The 25,338-nt window shown below is 40.3% G+C and overlaps 1 protein-coding gene across 1 annotated transcript; it reads left to right on the forward strand.

Annotated features, from left to right (window-relative positions):
• The first annotated feature begins 243 nt into the window (after nucleotides 1–243).
• LOC144587139 (protein eyes shut homolog) lies at nucleotides 244–24,832 on the forward strand. Its single transcript, XM_078386648.1, has 4 exons — nucleotides 244–481; nucleotides 14,679–14,783; nucleotides 15,796–15,935; nucleotides 23,597–24,832. The coding sequence occupies exons 1-4, from the start codon at nucleotides 244–246 to the stop codon at nucleotides 23,828–23,830; spliced, it is 717 nt and encodes a 238-aa protein (XP_078242774.1). The 3' UTR covers nucleotides 23,831–24,832.
• The last annotated feature ends 506 nt before the right edge of the window (nucleotides 24,833–25,338 follow it).

Here is a 25,338-nt window from a genome sequence, read left to right on the forward strand (position 1 = left end):
GAAAAGAAGGGGACTGAGGGTTGTATCTTAGACTCATTAGGCCTCACAAACATTTGCAGATGAGATAACATGTTTGCAAAATCACAGATTTTTTTTAATCTGAGGAAGCAAATCTGGAATAAGATCAGGACTGCCAAGGGCTTCATTCAAAGATTTAGACAAGCTGAAGTCATTTTTCCCCCATCAAAAGTTATGGATCCCATTTAGGGATGGGCTCTTACCATGGTTCAGCACCTTAGCACCATGGTTCAGCACCTGGATTGGGCCTGCAGGTGTTGCACAGTTGTGGAATTCCATCCCCGGCCTCCTCCTGCAGGTGCCCACTTCGAGGAGGAGGCAGAGGGAAGAATCCAGATCTTGCAACAGCTGCAGGCCCAAACTACCACCTGCGAACTGCAGGTGCCGAGCTGCCGTCAGTGCCCATCTCTAATCCCATCCACTCCAGGGGCTTTCAAATTCGGTGTCATCTCCAATACCTGGCGTACATTACTCTCATTTATTTCACAGATGACTATAGATAGTCGGGAGCTGTAAGCTTCACAGTCATATTGAAGCCAGGGCCACAGATTTGTGTTTAGTGGCACAAGACCACAGATTTGCCCAGTACTTCTCCAAATTCTCTTTAGGCAGTACAGCGACTTCTGACTTCACCGCTGCTTGACTTCCCCCTGAGGTATAATTGTTCCTGGTTCATTCAGACTATGTATCATTCTGCAGCTTCCTTTTGGTGGCCTTCAAATATTTGGATAACAAGGCTGATTTTGTCTTACACCTCTGTTTCAGTAAGTCAGTCTTAAGCTTTATCCAGCTGTAGTGTTTCAAACTTGATGTTAAGCTCTTTTAAGACAGGCTATGTGTCTTTCCTAAGACTGTTTCCCTTCCACCATGGGAAGAGCAGACATTTTTCCATTTTGTGTTCTCAAATCGTTTACATCTCACTCTAGTTTTAACTGCCAAGCAAGCTTGTCAGAGGTTTCTTTCTTTCTTTCTTTCTTTCTTTCTTTCTTTCTTTCTTTCTTTCTTTCTTTCTTTCTTTCTTTCTTTCTTTCTTTCTTTCTTTCTTTCTTTCTTTCTTTGTCTTTGTGTTCTGCAACTGTACTGGAACATGTAAAAATTTGGAAATGCTGGCTGCCAAGCAATAAACCTCTAGGTGAATTGAGTGAATATGATTCCTTTCTTCCATTAGTCAAATAAACATTTTCCAACCTCCCTTTTTATGCATTAATTTACTAACTGTGTAACATAACCCTTCTCTCACATGATGCACATTCATTTTCCAATGTTGTGTTCTGACAAAGTGTGTCATAGAATCATAGAAAAGTGAAGTTGGAAGGGGCCTACAAGGCCATCAACTCCCTGCTCAATGCAGGAATACAATCAAAGCATATCTGCCAGGTGATTATCCAAGTTTTTCTTGATTGCCTCCAGTGTTGGAGCACTCACCAACTCCCTAGGTAACTGGTTCCACTCTAACAGTTCAGAAGTTTTTTCCTGATATTCAACTGAAATCTGGCTTCCTTTAACTTGAGTCCATTGTTGTATGTCCAGCACTCTGGGATGATCGAGAACAGATCATCTGTGTACATCTGCATAAGCTACATGTAGCATTTGCATTCATCTCTGTTTTATTAGGACTTTTGACCATTTCTTGTGCCTTACTATTTTCTTATGCATTCCGAAGCCTTGTTCTAGAGTGATCTTCTTTGGAACTCTTGGCTCTAAAGGCAAAATCTGACAGAACATTTTAATCCACCACAAGCTCCTGGGGAATGAGCTTGCTCACATCTGAGCTTCCCGATAACACTGGACTTCATCAATAGTATTGCTTTGTTCCTATTTGATGGCAACATGTGTGTGTGTGTGTGACACGGAGATAATGTAGCTGACTTTTCACATGGCCCACCTCCTAAATCACGAATGTGGCTCTTTCTAACCCAGGTGGTAAAAAAATGTTTTGAGATGTTTCATTCATATTAAAATACATTGCACATGCAGATTGTTGGTTATTACCCACTGCCAGATACTGTAATTGTCCATGCCTAACCTAGGGGCTGGTTGCCACCTACAGGTTACATTGGCAACCACTTGCTTTGGGGCTGATGTTGCCAGTGGTTTTCTGTCAGGATTTAAAAGTAAATAAAACTAGCAAGAGTATTTTAAAAAATATCATGAACAATAAATCTACAAACAGTTAAAGCCAGCACAGTACAAACCTTGCACAAAACTAATGTATTTTCTTCTTCATTACGCTAGGCACTGCCCCTACGCCCTTTCCATGATGCAAGAGGGAGCCTTTGCAGAATAAGGAGCTTTATTGACAAAGGGAGAAAACAATTTGTGCCAAAAGTCTTCTATAGAATTGGGTCCAGCCTGACCCTGAATAGGCTTTGGCAGACACAGGCCCTGACAGGCAGCATGTACGTCGCCCTTTGCAGACCCAGGATCTCCTGATAATAGAAAAATCCCTTGCAGGACCAGGGCCCCTCCGGACCGGGCACAACACAGTTCTTGTCAGATCCAGGAAGGAGTCCTTGTGGATTCAGGCCCCTCTGGGCAGGTAGAAGGCAATGTGGCAAGGAGCCACAGACTCTAGTCCAACGGGTCAACACAGTTTTATGGGTGCCAGAAAGTTACTTCACTCCCAAAGCGCCTAAGTCCAGCTTGTTCAGAATGTCTCTTAAGGAAAACCACCAGGGGCTTGGCAGGCAGGAGGCACTCGGCCCTTCTGAGGCCACACGCGTTAGTCCTTGGGCCCTGGCAGGAGAAATGTTCATCCACAACCCCTCCTGGGCAGCATGACCAGAGGCCAGGAAGAAACTGCAACAGGAGATGGCTGGGCACAGGGTGTGGAGGCAGAGATCAGGCTGAGTGTGGTAGCTGGAGAATCTGGGCTCAAGACAGGAGGGCAGAGGACCAGCTGCTTGCCTGTTTTGTCTCCAGCAGCACCTGGCCTCCCTCAGGCTCTCCAGGTGCCCTGGGTTTTGGAGCCTCACCCTGTCTCATCTTGCCCTGCCACCTTTTTCAGCCATTGCTCCCAGCCCTTTTCATGGTGGCTCGGCACGGACTTCTCCTCCCTCAAGCACAGCCCAGTCTTCCATGACTTGCCAGTTTTCCTTCTCTCCTGAGTCTTCTGGTCTGCCTTTGATCCCCAGCCCAGCCATCTCCCCTGCCCTGCCTGTGAGACCCAAGGACCAGGCGCAGGTGTGTGGAGAAAATGCACCTGCAGCACCCCATGAGGTTCTCTGCCCACTACACTGGCCAGCTGTGGCCGGTGCAGGCTCACATTTGCACAAAGCCAAATTATCACAAAGACTCTAATAATTCATCCCCTGTAACTTTACACTTGTGCTAGTGCATGCAACAGAAGAACTTTTATTACTGATTTTTTTCCATTTTGTGCATTTTGCCAAGATGCACAAATACGAGCCTTGAAAATGAGCAAAATTTGAAACTGACAACAGCAACAATTTTGTGAAATATTGCAAAGCAACTGTACATTGTCCCAAGTGACTGAGCAAGGATTAAGCAAGTCAGCATTTGCATCCTTGTTCAGCTGTAACAGGATGCTATAATTTATAGGCAATGATTTGGTGTTACAACTGAACTGACCCATTCAGCCCTATAGTCTAAAACTTCAGGTTGTTTACTGGGCAGTATTTCCCATTTGCAGCCCTAAGCAATCTTTATTTAGCTTTCAAAAATTACACATCCTATTGGATTTTAATTCTGTTCTATGTCAAATCCTCTTTAAGTGTTATCAAAATTTTGGTGCAGCTGTATGGTTTATAATTTATAAACACCCTGCCACTAAGAGCAATTAGATATTAAACTTTAAATAGCCTATGTTGTTGTGGATGTCCTCTAAACCAGGTTGAGAGTGTTTGAGAAACTATTTACACTACTTTTCTTTCCAAACTTCTTTGCAGTGTGAAGTAGATGCCAAAGCAGATGAGACATCAGTGAGGAAAGAGAAACCCACCCGTACTCAGAAAGCATAAATAACAATCTAGCAATATTTTTTTTTCCAAGGTATACAAAAGAAAGGAAAGAAAAGGAAAGGAAAGGGAAAACAGCTGGAAAAGAAAGAGCAGTAATTGTGCTTTTCTACTAAAATTTGCCACTAAAAATGTAAAATTTGCTCTCGATATACATATGGAATTCCCTCTCACATAAGGCTAAATTGACCCCCTCCTCACCATCCAGTGAAATTCTTCTGGCTTTTAATCTGTAGGTGCTCTAGCAGGATTGGAGCTTTTAGAAAGGAAAGCAACATATTTTTAACACATGTTTTCTTTTCTCTTTTTTAAAGGATTGATCAGATTGCAATATTAATATTTTAATTTATTGTGAGGTTGCTTTTCTTGTTCTGTGCCATCACGTCACCTCCAGCTTATGATGATCATGTGAATTAGCAGTCTCCAAATGTCCTGTCGTAAACAGTCCTGCTCAGCTCTTGTAATACAAAGCCTGTGGAAGTCCATCCATCTCATATTTGGTCTTCCTCTTTTCCTGCTGTCTTCAACTTTTCCAAGTATCATTGCCTTTTCCAGAGAATCCTGCCTTCTCATTATTTGTCCAAAGTAGGACATTCTCACTTTTGTAAATGTTGCCTGCAGAGATATTTCAGGGTTGATTTGCTCTAGGACCCAATTGATCATCTTTCTGGCTGTCCAGGGTATTTACAGCACCATATTTTAAACCAGTCATTCTCTATGGGGGCTATAGTACATTTTAAGGGTGCCACAGGTTGAAAACAATTCTTCACACACCACCTTATAAGGTCTGTTATGCAACTTACACAATCTTCATTTAGCCTATATTTCTTTCATATTGTGTTGATGGTTGTGCCCCCAAAAAGCTTGAAATTGTTGCTTTAAACAATTTTTTTTCCTGTCAGCTTTCTTTGTTGTCCAGTTTTCAAACCCATATATAGTAATCGGGAATACAACAGTGTGGGTGAGTAGTATATGGGTATAAAAAGGCAGCTTACATCATTAAAAGATAATATTTAAAAGCTAAAAACAAAAAGTATACAAAAATATAAAAGGAATAAATAAATGCCACTCTGAGAAATGGCAAACTCAAAACAGTACAAAAAACCCCAGTCAAAACAGTAATACATAACAATCTATCTAAAAATCCTGCTCAGGCAGCCAGCCACTGAGGGACAGCTTGCCTGAAGAGAAAGGTCTTTGCCTGCTTGCAGAAGGACAGCAAAGTTGGGGCCAGCCTGGCCTCCAGTAGGAGGGAGTTCCAAAATCTGGGAGCAGCAATAGAGAAAGATCTCTCTTATGTCACCCCCAGAGACACACCTGCGAAGATGGTAGGACCAAGAGAAAAGGCTCTCCTGATGATCTTAATGTCCAGTCAGGCTCACAATGGGAGACACAATATTTGATATAGCTTGGGCCCCAGTTGTTTAGGGCATTATAGGTTAGAACCAGCACTTTGAATTGTGCCAGGAAATGGATCAGCAGCCAGTGGAGCTGTTTGTAAAAAAGGGGTTATGTGATCCCCGTAACCAGCTCCAGTCAGCAATTTGGCTGCTGTGTTTTGGCCCTGCTGAAGTCTCTTGACACTTTCCATCAGCAGCCCCACATAAAATGTGTTACAGTAATCCAGCCAGAATGTAACCAAGCCATGTGCGACAGTAGCCCGGACAAATTTCTCAAGCAATGGTAGCAGCTGGCACATAAGTTTTAATTGTGCAAAGGCATTCTTGGCCACCACTGAGCCCTGGGCATCCAGGCTCAGACATGAATCCAGGAGCACCCTCAAGCTACAGACATGTGTTTTCAGAGGGAATGTAACCCTATCCAGCACAGGCTGCATGCCTATTCCTTGTTATACCATTCAAGTGATCAGAAACACTCTGTTTAGTCTGGATTAAAGTTCAATTTATTTGCCCCCATCAGGTCTATTACGGACAACAGATATTGAGCTGGAGCCAAAATGGCTTCCTTGGATTCAGGAGGCAAGGAGAGGTAGAATTGTGTGTCATCCTATACTGGTGACACTGAACCCCAAAACTCTGGACAGTTTCTCCCATTGCCATTTCCTCAATGCCATTCCATAGGCTGGTCATTCCACAGGTCAGTAGTCCATTCCATGCACCATACAGTCATGGCTAAAAATATTGGCACCCTTGCAATTCTGCCAGAAAATGCAACCCTTCTCTCAGAAAATTGTTGCAGTTGCAAATGTTTTGGTACTCACATGTTCATTTCTTTGATTTCCATTTGTTGTTGTTAAGTTGTTTAGTCGTGTCCGACTCTTTGTGACTCCACGGACCAGGCCCTTCTGTCTTCCACTGCCTCCCGGAGTTGTGTCAAATTCATGTTGGTAGCTTCGATGACACTGTCCAACCATCTTGTCTTCTGTTGTCCCCTTCTCCTCTTGCCCTCACACTTTCCCAACATCAGGGTCTTTTCTAGGGAGTCTTCTCTTCCAGAGAGTCTTCTCTTCTCATGGTTTCCGTTAGAACAACAACAACAAAACAAAGAAGAAAAGTCAAATCTGATACAATCCCACACAGAAACCCAAAAATGCACTTGCCAAAATTATTGGCACCCTGTCTAAATTGTAATAAATAATTGCTTTCAAGCATGTATCAAATTCTTCAAGACCATAATGAATGTCTTCCCAGGTAGGACTCTGATTTGGCATACAAAATATTTAAGCGACACATACAAGATAATAACCAAAGGCCAAATTCCTTCTCCCTGCTGAAAGAATATGAAAAACAATCCTGATCTCTATCTAACTCCATCATTAAAAAAAAAAAAAAAAAATTTAAAAAAATGTATAAGTAATCTATTTTATCAATTTTCACTGATTTAGCTGTCTTGAAATGCTTTTAATTGCTTCCATTTATTTTAAACATTACATGTATGTATTTTAATGGGCCAGAGACCACAAAATTATGATTGATTGCTTGATTGCATATACAGTGGTGCCTCGCATAACGGGCGCCCTGTTTAATGACGAATCCGCATAGCAACAATGTTTTTGTGATCGCTTTTGCGATCGCATAATGATGTTTCCTATGGGGGAAATCGCTTTGCGATGATCGGTAAGCTGTTTCGCTTACCGATTTTCACACAGTGATGATTTTCCCCAGCTGATCGGCGGTTCCAAAATGGCCGCTGGGTAAAACAGGGATGGATTCCTCGCTTACCGGACAGCTAAAATGGCTGCCGCATGGAGGATTTTTGCTTAAAAGGTAAGTTTTAAGCCCATAGGAATGCATTGAAGGGGAAAGAATGAAGTGTCAAGAGTTGTCTGTGGATTTGAGAGCAAAAATTGTGGAAAAACATTGACAATCTCAAGGCTACAAGTCCATTTCCAGAGATCTTAATGTTCTTGTGTCCACTGTGTGCAATATCATCAAGAGGTTTACAGCCCATGGCATTGTAGCTAACATCCCTAGACATGGACAGAAGAGCAAAATGACTGAAAAATTACAATGAAGGGTTGTTTGAATGGTGGATACAGAACCCAGATTAACTTCCAAACAAATTCAAGCTGATCTGCAGACACAGGGTACAACAGTGTCAGCTCGTACTATCCATCACCATCTGAATGAAAAGGGACGTTATGGTAGGACCAGGAGGACCCCACTGCAGACACAAAGTCATTAAAAAAAAAGGAAGACTGGAGTATGCCAAAACCTATGTGATAAAACCACAATTCTTCTGGGAGAACGTAATGTGGACAGATGAGACAAAAGTAGAACTTTTTGGCCAAGGACATTATGGCAGAAAAAGAAATGAGACATTCAAAGAAAAGAACACAGTCTGTACAGTCAAACATGTTGGAAGTTCCAAGATGTTTTGGGGTTGCTTTCCTGCTTCTGGCACTGGATTCCTTTACTGTGTGAACGGGATCATGAAATCTGATGATTACCACAGAATTTTTGGGTGCAACATAGTGGCCAGTCTTGGAAAGCTATGTCTCCACAAGAGGTCATGGGTCTTCCAGCAGGACAATGACCTAAAAATAACTTCAAAAAGAACTCAGAAATGCTCATACGTTCTGGATTGTGTTGGAACAACACAAAAACACAGAGAAGAAAAGTCAAATCTCATACAATCCCACACAGAAACCCAAAAATGCACTTGACAAAATTATTGGCACCCTTAACTTAACATTTGGCCGCAACCCCTTTGGAAAAATTAACTGAAATCAGTCACTTCCTGTAACCATGAATGAGTTTCTTACACCTCTCTCCTGGAATTTTGCACCACTCTTCTTTTGCAAATTGCTCCAGGGCCTTCAGATTTGAAGGATGCCTTCTCCCAACTGCTGTTTTGAGATCTCACCACAGGTGTTCGATGGGATTCAGATCTGGACTCATAGCTGGCCATTTCAGAACTCTCCAGAGCTTTGTCTGTAACCCACAGCACCACCACATCCTTGGATATTAGATACTGGCTGGTAATTATTCAATAATGTGGCATCCAAGGAGAAAATTTTTAACAATTGTAATTCAAAAATTACCAAAACTATAGAATGGATTATGTTGTCCTTGGTCTCTAGCAACGAATCATTACTCTTAAGCTGTTTTATAGCTCCTTCATAGATGACCTTCCAAGTCACAGTCTCCTTCTGATTTCAGAGCTGCAGTCTCCCTTTGCATTGATGACTGAACCAAAGTATAGGAATACCTTGTTTCTGGTTATTTATTATGATACAGTACACTTTTCTAAAATCAGCTCACCAGTGTACTGCCAAGTAGACCTAATTAAATAAACAGAACAGTGAAACCATTTCAACCTATTTGTTTTCTCCATAATCTGAGTCCTTAACACTCTGTCTACCGATTACAAGTAAATTACTGATAGAAGGATGTCTTATTTAATTGCATACTTAAAATATCTATTTGAGTGTTTTTATTGTTGTAGTCCTCATTTATTCAATCCTCACTCAGGAACAGAGTGATAATTAGACAGCAAAAGCCAAGTAGATTAGTGTCAAGATCTCTCCTGACATCCATTTAACACTTAATCAGGTCTTTAAAGCTATAAATTATGTGTTTCCAAGCAGTATTAAGGTCTAAATCAATGGGATAATAGTTAGGCATTTTGTTGACTTTATTGTGCTAGGAAAAAAAAAGATTAGAAAGTTTTGTCACTAATAGTGCAGGTTTATACCAAACCATAACATACATTCCTTCCTTCTGGTGAAAACCGCTCTCTGAGAAGAGTTTGTTGAAACTATCTTTCCATTGACATTGTTTGAGCCAGGCCATCTTAATGTGGCAATTCAGCCTCTCAGAATTCTTCACTTCTGGTGAGAGACTTTGGCTCCTGCACAGGACCAAAAACCTGAGCATTGTTTCTTTTCATTATGGCTTTCAGAATTTGTGCACAATGTGTCTGTGGAGAACAAGTGCCCTTTCCCTTGCTGAAGATAAGGGTACCCACACAATAAGTACATGCAGTGGCTAGTGTCCAATTGCCTCACAGTGATCTCTCTCTTCCGATTCTAGCAGGCTTCCCATTGCATGATGGTTTGTATGACCAATCTTGCAACCAGCATGAGAATGGGCATGTAACGAGAAGCCTGTCAGAGGAGAATGGGGTGCTGAGAGGAGCTTGCTTATCCAATTTCTCTTCTGCTCTGCATTTAGACAAGAGGGATATGAGTGATTACAAAGACACAAGTAATATATTACCTACTGCTACTTTGCATCAAAGCAACAATGATAAAATTTCCCAACATTGCCTTTTAAAAAATGTAGAAAAACCAGTACCCAAAATATGGAATATCTCTCCCAAATGAAATCCTCAAGGATTTATATGCTGCCCCATTATGCCGGCACTATACTGGGTGGTGTACACAGGATTAAAAACTCACAAACTCCCAGCATCACAATAACAAAAAATATGATTAAAACAATACAGCAATAGAACAGACAATAGTTATAGCCATAAATTGTGAATAACCCAATGAAAAATCTAAAAGTGATTAATGTGAATTTTTTGACACTTGTCACAAAATGCAAGTTTATTTATTTATTTATTTATTTATTTATTTATTTATTTATTTATTTATTTATTTATTTATTTATTTATTTATTTATTGTATTTATACCCCGCCTATCTAGTCATTTCGACCACTCTAAGTGGCTTACAACATAAAGGATAACAAGTTCAAGAAAAATTTATAACAATTAATTAATTAAATGATTCTGCAAGATGGGAAAATACAAAATAAATCAAATAAAGAGCAAAAGAATAAAAAAGGAAAGAGGACAGGAATTAACTGGAAGGGAAGTTGGAACACATATTCTCCACCATTCTTGTCTTAAATACAACAATTCTCTCTCTCTCTCTCTCTCTCTCTCTCTCTCTCTCTCTCTCTCTCTCTCTTTTTTAGTGTAAGTTTGCTATGGCTAAACCTCAGCTATATTGTCCTCATCCAACAAACTGCCTCCTTCCTTTCTTTCCCCTTGTAACCCTCTTCATGCTCTAGATCTGCTCTGGAGCAGATTGGAGGGTTGCAATGGCCAGGATCCATTCTCTCAGCAGTGTGAATTCTGTTGGTGGATACAACTGGGTACCAGTCTCTGTGGAGAATACTTATTCACATGTCTTTTCTACCATCATTCAGACAGTAACATTTTCTTCCTTACTGGACCTATGGATGAAAAACATATTTTAGAAACCCATTTAACATTAGATCACATCTGCTGTATACTCACATTTGTTCCTCCTAAACAAATGCCATCTTCTTGTGGATGTCATATGCTTTCCTTGATAGTAATGATATTCTGTCCAGCTCTTCCCTGGTTGAACTCAGCTATAGGTGACTTTCCATGTTGATCCCAAGACACCATTTCATTTTTTGGTAGAGATTAATACCTACAAAATGATATTAATAGTCACATAGTATGTTTCCCACAATTTATTCTCAGTCAAGGAAGAATATGCTGGAATATATACATCCTGGAGAGTGAAGTCAAGTGTGCCTTAGAAAGCTTGGCTAACAGCAAGGCCAGTGGAGGTGATGGCATTCCAGTGGAGCTATTTAAAATCTTAAAAGATGATGCTGTTAAGGTGTTACATTCAATATGCCAGCAAGTTTGGAAAACTCAACAGTGGCTAGAGGACTGGAAAAGATCAGTCTACATCCCAATCCCAAAGAAGGGCAGTGCCAAACAATGCTCCAACTACCGTACAATTGCAAACATTTCACACACTAGCAAGGTTATGCTCAAAATCCTCCAAAGAACGCTTCAGCAGTATGTGGACCGAGAACTCCCCGAATTACAAGCTGGATCTCGAAGGGGCAGAGGAACTAGAGACCAAATTGCTAACATGCACTGGATTATGGAGAAAGCCAGAGAGTTCCAAATCTACTTCTGTTTCATTGACTATGCAAAAGCCTTTGACTGTGTGGACCACAGCAAACTATGGCAAGTCCTTAAGGAAATGGGAGTGTCTGATCACCTTATGAATCTCCTGAGAAACCTATACATGGGACAGGAAGCAACAGTTAGAACTGGATATGGAACAACTGACTGGTTCAAAATTGGGAAAGGAGTATATTGTCCCCTGGCTTATTTAACTTCTATGCAGAATACATCATGCGAAAGGCCAGACTGGAGGAATCCCAAACTGGAATTAAGATTGCTGGAAGAAATATCAACAACCGCCGATATGCAGATGATACCACTCTGATGAAAGAAAGTGAGGAGGAATTAAAGAACCTCTTAATGAGGGTGAAAGAGGAGAGTGCAAAAAATGGTCTGAAGCTCAATATCAAAAAAAACCCTAAGATCATGGCCACTGGTCCCCTCACCTCCTGGCAAATAGAAGGGGAAGATATGGAAGCAGTGACAGATTTTACTTTCTTCGGCTCCATGAGCACTGCAGATGGTGACAGCAGCCACAAAATTAAAAGACACCTGCTTCTTGGGAGGAAAGCGATGATAGCATCTTGAAAAGCAGAGGCATCACCTTGCCAACAAAAGTCCGAATAGTCAAAGCTATGGTTTTTCTAGTAGTGATGTATGGAAGTGAGAGCTGGACCATAAAGAAAGCAGACCACCAAAGAATTGATGCTTTTGAATTGTGGTGCTGGAGGAGGCTCTTGAGAGTCCCCTGGACTGCAAGGAGAACAAACCTATCCATTTTGAAGGAAATCAACCCTGAGTGCTCACTGGAAGGAGAGATCCTGAAGCTGAGGCTCCAATACTTTGGCCATCTCATGAGAAGAGAAGACTCCTTGGAAAAGACGCTGATGTTAGGAAAGTGTGAAGGCAAGAGGAGAAGGGGACGACAGAGGATGAGATGGTTGGACAGTGTCATTGAAACTACTGATTTTGACCCAACTCCAGGAGGCAGTGGAAGACAGGAGGGCCTGGCATGCTCTGGTCCATGGGGTCATGACTAAACGACTAAACTACAACAAGTAGTTGAAGAGGCGGACATGACTAAATGACTAACTACAACAAAATACCTCAATTGTACATTTTAATCAAAGAAAAACAATGACAGGTAACATTCAACCAGCTTATACATGACTGAGCACACCACTAGCATAGCAGCCATGCCTAGAGAATTCCACAGTAAATTCCTCTTTTGGTCTCCTCGCTGACCTGTGAATTTGCACAATCTGGTGATTTCTTATGTAGATGAGAAGTTTTTGTTCACTGTCCATACAGCCATCCCTTCACTCAGTGCACATTATTTTAATGACTTGTATTAACATAAAATGGAATCAGGATATGGGAAATACAGATATTTCCTCCATGTAATGCCCCTCCTATTGCCTACACATGAACCTATAGTTGGAGAAGGAAAGAAAGTAGACTCTGTTGAAGACTATGTCCACGACAGGCTAAGGGCCAAATTCCATGTTGCAAGTAACCTTTCATTAATAAAGGAATATCTTTAAAGGTTAATTGTATGTTATTCTCATGGTAGGAGATTTTGTTACCTGCCGTGCTCATTGGTTTCCTTACTTTGAAAACAAATCTTCACAACCTAAGCTTATGTTTCATTTGGAGCACTAGTTTCTCAGACATGAAAGACTGCCTGAATCAGATTTCTAGAAAGATAACATGTCAGCAATAGTAATAGATTATTTATAATGTATATTTGGAACCTGAAATGTATTTTTCTTTTAAGGAATCATTTACATTTTCTGGCAGTCCTTTCTGCCTACTTTTCAGTCCTCTGTTTACAGGCCCTGCTGGATCATACTAGTTTAAAAAAACAGTAACAAATCTATTTTGATGTTAACTTTCTATCTAGTTTCCTCTCTTCAGAACGTAGTATTCAAAAGAGCCTTAAGTCATGATTTCGTTGGTAAAATAACTGGTTTTTGAAGTGCATTTACGTTCAAATGAATTGACATTTAAGAGAGTGTCTACATTTCACAAACACAAACCCAGATTACTTTGCCAGGGAAGCATGTTTTAGCAGTGGAATGTGAGCTAAAATACTGTTTGACTAGAGAGTTGCTTAAAATACTACTCATGTGAAACTCAATGTATTTTATTCATTTCTGCAGCATATGTATATCCCTGCCACTGCAAATTGCACCTTGGGGTAACAGTGGGAGAAGCTGCAGGAAGGAAGGAGGGAGGGAAGGAAGGTGCGCTGGCAAAGATGTTTGTAAAAAGCTTGGTTGCTTCTGTTCCCTTAAGAATGTTTTTGCTGGTCTCTGGGAGGCGGAGAGAAGGGGAGGACTCCATCAGCAGACAGTCCCCATGGGAAAGGGGAAGCTAAGCACTTCCCCAGGCTCCTCAGGCAGGAGTATGTTTCTTTGTGTGTGTGTGTGTGTGTGTGTGTGTGTGTGTGTGTGTGTGTGTGTGTGTGTGTGTGTGTGTGTGTGTGTGTGTGTGTGTGTGTGTGTGTGAGAGAGAGAGAGAGAGAGAGAGAGAGAGAGAGATTGAGAGAGAGAGAGAGAGAGAGAGAGAGAGAGGACACATCCTGTTTATTATTTATTAGCAATATTAGCTAATAAATAAATTTGGGGGAGGAAGAGACCCAAACACAAAACCCCACACAAGGACTGCTGTTGTCAGCCATCTCCTAGGTGGCAATGCAAACAACGTCTCAAATAGTCACATGATTTTGAATCAAATCCACTTAGAACAGAACTTATTGGGGCACAAATATAAATGTAGACAAGTCCTTACTTGAATATATATTTGGAGTCTTAGAAGCAAACACAGGCTTGTTCTTGTTTAGTCATTAAGTCATGTCCAACTGTCCATGACCCCATGGACCAGAGCACGCCAGGCCCTCCTGTCTTCCACTGCCTCCTGGAGTTGGTTCAAATTCATGTTGGTAGCTTCAATGACACTGTCCAGCCATCTCATCCTCTGTCATCCCCTTCTCCTCTTGCCCTAACACTTTCCCAATGTCATGGCCTTGCTTAGCCTCAAATCCTGATCTTCAGAGTTTCTAACACTTTCTCTAGGACAGTGTTCACCCTAAGAATGATAATTACAAATCATCTTATATCTTTGTAAGACAAGATGATAGCATTGTGTTCTAATGTATACATAATTTGCCGTGAGGTAGCTTTTTGCATTTTAACATACTGTATGTTCTGAGTATAAATGTTGAACAACATGTATTCTCAAAGTCGTTATGATATGAAACCTACCAAACATTAACTCTTATCTAACACTTTTTAAAAAATGCTTTATAATCATGCAGGAGCATTCTGTGAGACGGAAATCAATGAATGCGACCCTAATCCATGCAAACATGGAGGTTCATGCAAAGACAGCATAGGCCATTTTAAATGTATCTGCCCAGTGGGTAAGTTTTCTTCAGTTTTAATCTAAACCACATTCTATTCCTTTTTTTGGACAGGGGCACACATATTTTTTTTCAGATAACAGTTGGAGAGATGAAAGAACATTATTGGCAAACAATGCAACTTTTTCATGAGAAGCCAGACTCTGTAATGAAGTCACTGGCTTCTAGAAGGCAAGATTGTGGAGTTCATTGTGAATATCCACTTGGGTGTATTCCTGACATTACACCCTAGAGATGAGGGTATTCATATTCATATACAAATAGGAATAACCCCGCACAGGTAGAGATGATGAGGGTCCAGCCCCAGGGGGCCAGGTGGTCCACTCACCGATCCGGAGATTGCAATTGGCTAGCCATTCCTGGCAGGAGGTGGGACAACAAGCCTCTGTGCCAGGTTGAAGAGTGGCTCGCCGATTGCAATCTCCGGAGCGATAGGATGGGAGTGCAGACCCTGCAGCATTAGCGGATTGGTGAGTGGACTATCCGGCCCCATGGGGCTGGACCCTCGTTATCTCCACCTATGTGGCGGTATTTGTATTTGTATACAAATACGAATACCCCCATCTCTAATCCTGTCTGGGCAAATCTTTTGCCATACCTTGGTTAGGACCCATTAAATGTATACAGGAGATCCAGTTCTACATGCTGAAATTTCTTTTATGCAGAAAACACTATTTCATGACTTTAAAACAAACAAACAAACAAAAGAATTCACCTCTTTGAGGCTGCAGACCACTTGGAGACAGTATATTTTGGGGGACCCCAGTTTCAATGAATGGGATTTATGTCCAAGCCAATTTGCTTAGGGTCGGCCTGCACATCAAACAATTTGTGACTTAAAGTTGCTTAATGATACTGAATATACATTTAAAGGATCTGTTTTGATCTGTCTAATCGACCCAATGTGCAAAACATGCAGAATGAATGTATGTTGATAACTGTCAAATTCAATCTACAGGTGTCCCGATTGTAACTGAATGGTAAATAATGCTGTTTTATCTTTGGGGCATAGGATTTGAAGGTCAACAATGTGAAGTAGACATTGATGCCTGTTTACTTCACAACATCACTTGCAGCCCTGGAGCTCAGTGTGTGGACAAACCATATGAACTTGCTTATATGTGCGGAAGAGCATGTCAGGAAAATGCAGAGGTAACATAACAAATTTTATGGCAAGATAAAAGTGCTGTCATGACTTTTTTTTGGGGGGGGGAACCCTACCCTAAAATGAAGCCTGATGTGATCCTAAACGTGTTATTCTATTTCAAGGTATCACAGAAATTTATTTTATGCAATTGGGAATGATCCAATTTGATTCCAATCCCATTAGTGTTGCTTTGAATAAACATTGGGCTATGTACTGATTTGTTTTAACTCTGATGTGGCATATGTCTCTGAAGGGGTAACTCACTGGGTCATATTTCTAAGCGTGGATGGATAGGATTACTCACACTACCTAGCACATAAACATTTTCATTTCTACCCAGAATTGTGTTTGCACGAAATAGCAACTATAAACAACTGCAAAGACACAGTAGATTGGTTTGTATCTGCCTTTTTACTGCCATGTCTGGCTTTAAATTTTCTTTTTAGAATTCTGTGTCTTTCAGGACCACTTTCCACATTGTCCTGTCCTCAGTAAAATCCAAAAGTGTTTTTAGAGAGAACCATTGTGTGCTGCAAATGATTTTGAGACAAGTTTATTGCATATACATATAAGCTGAAGTTGTATATAGTTAGATATTTTGAGGAGACAGTATTGCAGCTTCACGTGTAGAACCTGGTAGAACGTTATTCTTCCGACAACAGTTTTTGTCACAGCCATATGCCTGCATAATACAACTTGTAAATGAAGTCTGTGCTTACCTCGAGAAGACAAATCACAGAAGAAAAAAAGCTAACCTATTGGATAACAAACTGTGTTAAAAGCCCCTGTTGTAACACCCCAGCATCTTTTAATATCTAAGAGATTTCCACTTCTAAATTTAAAGGTGCTGTCTCATGTAGTTTGAACCTTGACCAACTAGGTGTATTTCCTGCTATCCTATTCATTTGGCTTGGTTTGAATCTCTTAACAGGGGAGGACAGACCCATGAATGGGGAAATACAGGCAGCTATGATTTGGGGCAGGCGGGTTACACTTGCACCATCATCATTATTTCAGGCAGATTTACGTATTTGCCCACCTCCATCCCAGAGATCAGAAATAAATAAAAGAAGCAGGAGACTTGTGCTTTGGAAATGACCACCCCACCAAGTAAAAAAGAGGAACCAGTTTGTTGGGAGGAGAGAAAGATTGACGTGGCATCCTTCTGTGGAACATCCATCCAAGAATGAAGACATTCATTTGCACATACAATCCTTGCAGTGTAAATGAAGGATTTATTTATTTTTATCAAAGGTGGGGAGATATTTTTGAGAAAGCAAAACCTAGGCAATATATTACACTGATAGAAGCCCTTTACTTTGCGGTGCAGCTTTAAAAAATGTGGAAAGTAGCTATTGCAGACCAGTGACCTTCCTGAGAACCCCGCAGCAGCTGTGGTACACAGAAGAGATTTTGGGTTTCACTAGAGGAGCCTTTTCCTTATAAGGGAGTGATGAGTTAGATTTTCTTTTCCTCATTTGTAATCACAGGTCAAGGATTATGGATTATTAGGTCGAACAACATGTAGAAAACCACAGTGCCCCATCTTTGTGGAAGGCTATGCGTTTGCTAAGATCCCACTGTATGTTTTATGCTGAAATGTATTTCCTTCTGTGTTCACTACCCAATGGCATATTCTATAGATATCGTATTGGCTGCTACAAAAATATAAATATAAATTGTCTGACATGTGGAAATGTTAATGCATTTCATTAAAAAAAAAACCAGGGTAAATATCTGTTACACATGGCAATGCTCAGAAATGTTGCAATAATCATTATGGCCATTTAGGCTGGGAAGTGCTGATGAGGTGGGGATTCTGATGGGAGCTACTAAAGCATTTTAGTATAATATCTGTTAAAAGCTCTCCAGCATGTTTAATTTATTCATGCAATCATTATACAGATTATAATATGCATTTGTGCTACTTGTACGCACATGTGGGTTTCTAGGCATTCAATCAGTTAAATTGCTTTGTTTTCTGAAGTAAATGAAAATAGAGGTTAGCAGTACTTATGAGATATTTTGGCCTTTTGGTTTTCTGTACGGCAAGGTTCAATAAATTAATAGCATTTGCTTAATGAAATGAATAATTGCTAAAAATAACTCAGAATGCTAGTTGGCACAATTTTAAATATATCATGCTTCAGGAACTAGTTAAGGTGATAAATAGGCTGGTATCCTATTGCAATACCGGTGAAGCACAAAGTCTCACTGGTTCCATGTGATCTCCTGCTTTAAACAAATGTTACATACAAGATTATTGACTATACAAATAGTCAATAAGCTTGCATAGCGTCGATTCTGAATTCCCCTTGTCAAAGTTGAACCATTTGGCCTATGATCGTTGTGCAAATGGCTTGACCAAACACAACCCTGGGCAATCCCTTATAGATTTCAGATAGTCCTTATTTCTGTAGGTTATTCCTTAATGTCCCTGACTGTGATAAAATTGGGACAATTACAGCTTTTGGGACCAAGGCATGGAGAAATGTTTGAGCTCTTCATAATTAATCCCTGGCACAATATTGACCAAGGTGCCCTACATTCCCCCCCCCCCGACAGATAAAAATACACATACACACACAAAGAGAGAAATACCAATAAGTCAAAACTGTTCCATGTAATAAGAGGTGAGGAAGAATAAATCAGGTGCATTTTTGCCTGCATCTGAATTGTTTAATGTTTTTCCATCTTCAAAATATGATTTGTCTATTTTGATAAATTCTTCAAAAACTAACTGAAAATGCTACATCCAACCTCGCCAGCTAAATTCAATAGCTATAGTTGTTTACTGCATGAAGAGGATGTGGCTACATTTACCTGTCATAAGACCTCAGATGAGCTACAAGATGGAGACGTCAATTCAGATCCACAAGGCCACACTTTTGACCCTTAAGTTCTCTAAGCAATTAGCTTGGATGGTTAAGTCTATTAGTTTTGGTCTGTTCCACATGGGATTTTTTAAAATCACATACTATTTCCATCCTAGATATAAAGAAATGTGCAAGCATTGGTAAATTCTTTTTTTAAGTATTGAAACATATTTCTCACCCATTTCTACCTGTAAAATATCCAATCACCAGTAACTGCAGAATGCACATCTGTTTAGAGAAATGAACTAGCTGTTTGCTTATCTATCTATCTATCTATCTATCTATCTATCTATCTATCTATCTATCTATCTATCTATCTATCTATCTATCTATCTATCTATCTATCTATCTATCTATCTATCTATCTATCTGTCTGTCTGTCTGTCTGTCTGTCTGTCTGTCTATCATCTATGTATCTATGTATCTATGTATCTATGTATCTATGTATCTATCTATGTATCTATCTATCTATCTATCTATCTATCTATCTATCTATCTATCTATCTATCTATCTATCTATCTATCATCTATCTGTCTGTCTGTCTGTCTGTCTATCTATCTATCTATCATCTATCTATCTATCGAATGTCCCACCTTTCTCCTCCAGAAGACCCAACACAGCTTACAATGTTAAGAAACAAAATATAAAAACTGAAAGAGGAGGGGAAAAGCAAAGAAACAACAAAATGCTAATTTAAAAAAACACAAAAAACTCACACCCCAAGAGGGGGCTATCCCCATCTACAGTAGGAGGGAGTCTGGGGGGCAGCAACAGAGAAGGCTGTTTCAAGTGTCCTCTCCAAGTATGCCTTTGAAGGTGGCTAGCTCGAGAGAAAGGTCTCCCTTGATTATTTTACAACCCAGGCAGGCTTATAAATGGAAACACAGTATTTCAGGTAGCTTGAACCCTACTTTAGTTTAATTGACTTTAGTTTAGTTAAAATATTTTTACCCCAACTTTCTCCTTAAAAGGATCCAAGGCAGATCACATCATTAAAAGACAATATTAAAGTTAACTACAAATACTAAAAATTATCAAACAGTTGCCATTTTAAAAAAAAGCAACACCAAAACACATTCAAATCAGTAAGGCACAACAATCCATTAAAAAACACACACACACACAACTCAGCAGCCAGTCACTCAGGGAAAGCTTGCCTGAAGAAAAAGGTCTTTGCCTGCTTGTGGAAAGACAGTTAAAATGTGGCCAGCCTAGCCTGAAGGTAGTTCCAGAGTCTGGGAGCAGCAATAGAGAATGTCCCCTCCCGTGTACCCACCAAACACACCTGTGAAGATGACAGGACTGAAAGACCTCTCCTGAAGATCGTAACACCCAGGCAGGCTCATAAAGGAGATACGGTCCTTGAGACAGCTTGGGCCCATGTCAATTGGGGCCTTATAGGTTAGAACCAACCAGGGATGTTGGCAGAGTCCTCTGGTCAGATTCCTGCACCCAAGTATGAGTCCCAAGTCTGAAGTCTTTGGACTAGAGTCCTGAGGCCAAAGCCTGAAGTCCAAGTCTTGAGTCAATGGACCTGCCCCCCCCCCAGTGGGATGCATGCACAGACAGGGAAGTACATGAATAGAGGCAGCAGTTCAGCTTCCCTCCCAGGTGCCAGGCCCACATAGGCTGGCACACGTGCAGAGGCAGGAACCAATGTCTCTTCCCAGAGCCATCCCTGCTTCTTCAGATATACCATCCTATCATCTGGGTGGCACATGCATGGATGGAGAAAGCAGGCCCAGCTTCCCTTCCAGGAGCCAGGTCTGCTGCCTCTGAAGATGGTGGTGGCAGGAGGTAGGATGGCCCACAGGGACTCAACGATGCAACTTGGACAAATGGTTCTGAGTTGTGAGTTGAAACCCCAAGTCCAGTCCAAGTCAGGTCGCTAGTGCAACTTAAGCTGGACCCAACAGCGAGTTGTGGCTCAATAGTCCTCATCCCTGGAACCAACACGTTGAATTCAGCCTGGATCCCAAGTCATTTAAGGCTTTATGAGTCATAGCCAGCGCTTGGAATTGAAATGGGGCCACCCTCAGAGGTCAGAAACATTGTAGTGCCAGAAAGTAATCTTGCCATGTTCAGCCGGTTCCCCTCACAAATTTATTTGGCTGCAGATACTTTCTGCGTTCATACATTGACTTGTTTTAATCATGCTGGTTTCTGCAGTCGTAATGTCTAAGGGTGTTAGTAACTGGCCATTTATGAGTTCATTGAATGTGTACGTAAACCACAAAAGAAGGTACACACGAGGGATTAAATTCAAAGGATCCTGTGTGTGGCAGCCCCTCTTGCTACAAAGAAGTACTGCTTCAGATTGTCATAGACCTTTGGATGGGGGTAAGGGCTAGAAGCTGTTGCTCAAAAGCAGATGCTGAAAATTCCCTATGATCAAACAGAAAGAGACTTTGGATATAAACCAGTCTTAAGAGCTGCTGTAATTGTTGGGATTCATCAGGATATATTTTTGTCCAAAGGTTGCCAGTATATTTTCTTTGAATTGTCATGAGCCTATGTAGAAAAGCCTTTTTGTAAACGGAAATGTTGGTCAGCCTTCTTTGGGGAACATATGCTTGCATAGGCTTATATAAAAATTGCCAAACGAAGAGTACTGTATTTCCATAGTTGGAGCAATTAATGAATTAATTTTTGCCAGCTTGGATCAAGCTGACTAATGAGATGTGTTTTGTTGCAGGTTGTTGTTGGTTGGGTTTTTTTTTTTAAATAAGAAATGGTCCAAGCATAATTTCAGAATTGAGCGCTAATGGCACAGGAAAAATATCCAATTTTAAGGTCAATTTAAAGCTTAATCAAAGACAAATTAAGACTGCAAATTTCTGCCAACAGTTCTTGTTATTACACCTCAGGAGCATTTTAAACAGGGTTAGCCTCGATCAAACTGGGGGAAGGGAAAGCAGGAGGACTGATTATCTCCATCTGATCTTGCCATTTTCTTAGTGCTTTCCTCACTGATTAGAGAAAACAGATTTATGGAAAAAAACTCGGGAGTATTCTGTACTGTTGGGACTTTTGTGAAGAACAGTATTCTATGTGAAGCCTGCATAATTAACTTGTAAACCACCCAGAGAGTGCTTGAAGTACTGTGGGGGCGGTATATAAGCAGCACGCTTTGCCTTTGCTTTTTATAATAGCCCTGCAAAATGGTTTACATTTATAACAATGGAGCTACTAAATTCATTTTGCTAACAATCTAAGAATATTTTCATTTTTCATGATAGCAATCTTGAAGCTGCTACAATAATAAAAACCAAATAACACAATAAAACTGAATACAGTGGTGCCTTGCTTAACGATTGCCTCGTTTAGCGATGTTTTTGCTTAACGATGGTTTTTTTAAAAGAATTCTATGCACCATGTTTCCTATGGGCAATTTTCGCTTAGCAATTTCAGGACCATGTTTCGCATAGCGAATGCATTTTTAGGTCCCCTGTTTCGCTTAACGATGTCCATTTTTTCAATTTTAAAAGTGTCTTAAAATGTTCCAAAATGTTTTAAATGCTTGGAATCGTTAGTGCACCTTCTAAAACGTGTGCAAACTTAATTTGGCTTCGATCTGACTGTTCATTAATTTTTGGTGAATTTTTTTCTCCCCCATAGGAAAGCATTGAAACCAACTTTTGACAGCTGTCAAAAGTTGGGCTCAATGCATTTCAATGGGGGAGGAAAAAGATCAAAAAAAATTAATGAAAAGTCAGCAACTGTTTTAAATGCTTGGGTTCGTTAGAGCACCTTCTAAATCGTGTGCAAACTTAGTTTGGCTTTGTTCTGAGTCTTCGTTAATTTTATGTGCTTTTTTTTCTCCCCCATAGGAAGCATGGAGCTGTCAAATTTTGACAGCTGTCAAAAAGTTGGTGGGGGGAAAATTCAGCAAAAATTAACAAAAAGTCAGAGCAAAGCCAATTAAGTTTGCACCCATTTTAGAAGGTGCACTAACGATTCCAAGCATTTAAAACAGTTTTTGAACCTTTTAAGACACACTTAAATTTGCAAAAATGAACATCGCAAAACCATTGAAATGCATTGAATAGGCTTCAATGCATTCCAATGGAGGAAACATTGTATTGCTTAACGATGTTTCCTATGGGTTTTTTCGCTTAAGGACGGCAATCCGTGCCTATTGGAACGGATTTTTTCAATGCATCTCTATGGGAAAACGCGTTTCACTTAACGATGTTTTCCCATAGCAATGTGTTTTTTTTTGGAACCAATTAACATCGTTAAGCGAGACACCACTGTAAATAGATTTTTTAAAAAGAGAGAGATCAAGATCCATTCATTACATTCACAGGGGTAGCTTGGCAATATCAGCAATCAAGAAACTGATTGGGCAAACATGAGGGTTCATTGAGCAGTGGGAACAGCCTACACTAGGAGCCTGCCTGTTCCCCATGGCTGGATCATTCCAGTTGGTGGTTACCACTGTGTAAAATGTCCTCTTCACCAAATACCTTCACCAGATGCCAGATACCAAACACTGTACATTATGAAAAGTTCAGATGAAAAAATGCATGCTTTTAAAAAAGCCTTTAGAGAACTTGTGTGAGATTATAGTTGATGGGGTTCCGAGAAACACAACAAAAAGGAAGCTGATAGACCTTCAAACTTCTGACAAGAATTTTTTTATTACTAATGACTTTCCTACTATGTGGAATTACTGGTAAATTCCTAGGAATGTTCCCTCCTTCACCATATCTTATGCTATAAATCTGTTTAAACTAAGGAGATCGAACTTGCCCGTTATATCTCTGTGCGTAATTCTCACTTCCAGTTGTGCGCAAATGGGGGAAGATGCTTCCATGATGAAGACAACCAGGGTTACCAATGTGTCTGTCCTCCTGGATGGACTGGTCCTGATTGCCTGGAAAATATTAATGACTGTGAAGAGAGCTGGTGCAATAACGGAGGCACTTGTGAAGATGGAATCAATGGATACAGGTACGAACATGCCTCCCTTATGGCATCTTTCCCTATAAACCTCTGGGACTTTGCAAGGCATGATTGAAAGACTGTTTCCCTTTTGCTGCTTTCGGCTGTAATTAAAACGTCATTGCTGTTGCATTTATCCCCTTCCTATTCTAAAATGTTATGGGCAGTAGCTTGCAGTATACATGGCTATATAAGTAAACAGATTGATTGCCTACTTCGTATTTCACAGAGAGACAAAAAACTGCATCAACTGGGAAAAAAAGAGAGGAAGCAACTGAGATATAATCTCTAATGACTATGTCATCTTAGCCTGTGAAACAAATGAAGTAAACATAGGGACAAGAAAAGAACAAAAGACAGGGGCTTTCCTTATATTTAAATATATGTTAGCATTTCAGGAAGTTAATTGAAGTTGACAGAAATGATCTATGTCTTTCTGTAAACAAACATGCTATGTTCTTCTGTATGTGATAATGTTTTGATTTCCATTTACAGCAGTAGCGCAGTCTAGAGAAAGATGATTTTAAAAAATGCCAACCCAACATAGAAGAGAGAAAACAGACCACATCCAATATCCTCAGAGCCTAACATGTCTGTCAGCCACCCTAAACTTTCATAATCACCAAGTATGTAGGGCCTTTGAAGTTACTGCCAAATGCATCACGGCTGGGGGAGGGGAGGGGCTCCTCTGTCTTAGGGCGTAACTACCATATATACACTTGTCCCTAACCTGATATGTACATGTATGTGTGTGTATACAGGAGTGTCTGCAGGCCTTTGTTATCCTCTCTGTGGACCAGCCACTTCCTCATGGTGTCTTTTCACAGTGCCACCCTGTTGCTGTTTTCTCTGGGATTATTTGATGCTGAAGTCAGAGAGAAAACAGACAATGCAATGACAGTGTTGTGTTCTGAATGTTTGTCAATGTTTCATGGTGGTAAGAAACAGTTAGAAACCATGGATGCTTTCCCTTAGGAAGAAACTGTTGCACTGACAGGCTCTAAGGTGAGTTCTTAGGCAAGAGGCATAAGAATAGCTGCAACATATATTAAGCTCCATATATGATGGGTTTTTTCCCCTTACTCTGTTGCATACTGGGGTAGACCATAATTGGAGGAAATGAAATCGCTTCTCCAGCATCCTACATCATTCTGTAAATGTTTTAATACTTGATCCAGTACATAAATCCTTAGAGACGTATCCATGTACCCAAGCCTATCATATCTTCTTGGGGCGCATCTAGCAATCAATCAAAAATTTTGTAAATGAACTCAAAAATGCTTTTCTTCTATTTTGGGTTGCTATATATGTGTTTGTTTGGATTTCGCTGATATTCTATACATACCCCAGCACTCAGCAGGCGACCTGGATTCTATGCTTTTCTTTCTTTCTTTTCTTTCTTTCTTTCTTTCTTTCTTTCTTTCTTTCTTTCTTTCTTTCTTTCTTTCTTTCTTTCTTTCTTTCTTTCTTTCTTTCTTTCTTTCTTTCTTTCTTTCTTTCTTTCTTTCTTTCTTTCTTTCTTTCTTTCTTTCTTTCTTTCCTTTCTTTCTTTCTCTTTCTTTCTTTCTTTCTTTCTTTCTTTTC

This window comes from Pogona vitticeps, chromosome 1 (genome assembly GCF_051106095.1).
Source record: "Pogona vitticeps strain Pit_001003342236 chromosome 1, PviZW2.1, whole genome shotgun sequence".
Classification (NCBI taxonomy): domain Eukaryota; kingdom Metazoa; phylum Chordata; class Lepidosauria; order Squamata; family Agamidae; genus Pogona; species Pogona vitticeps.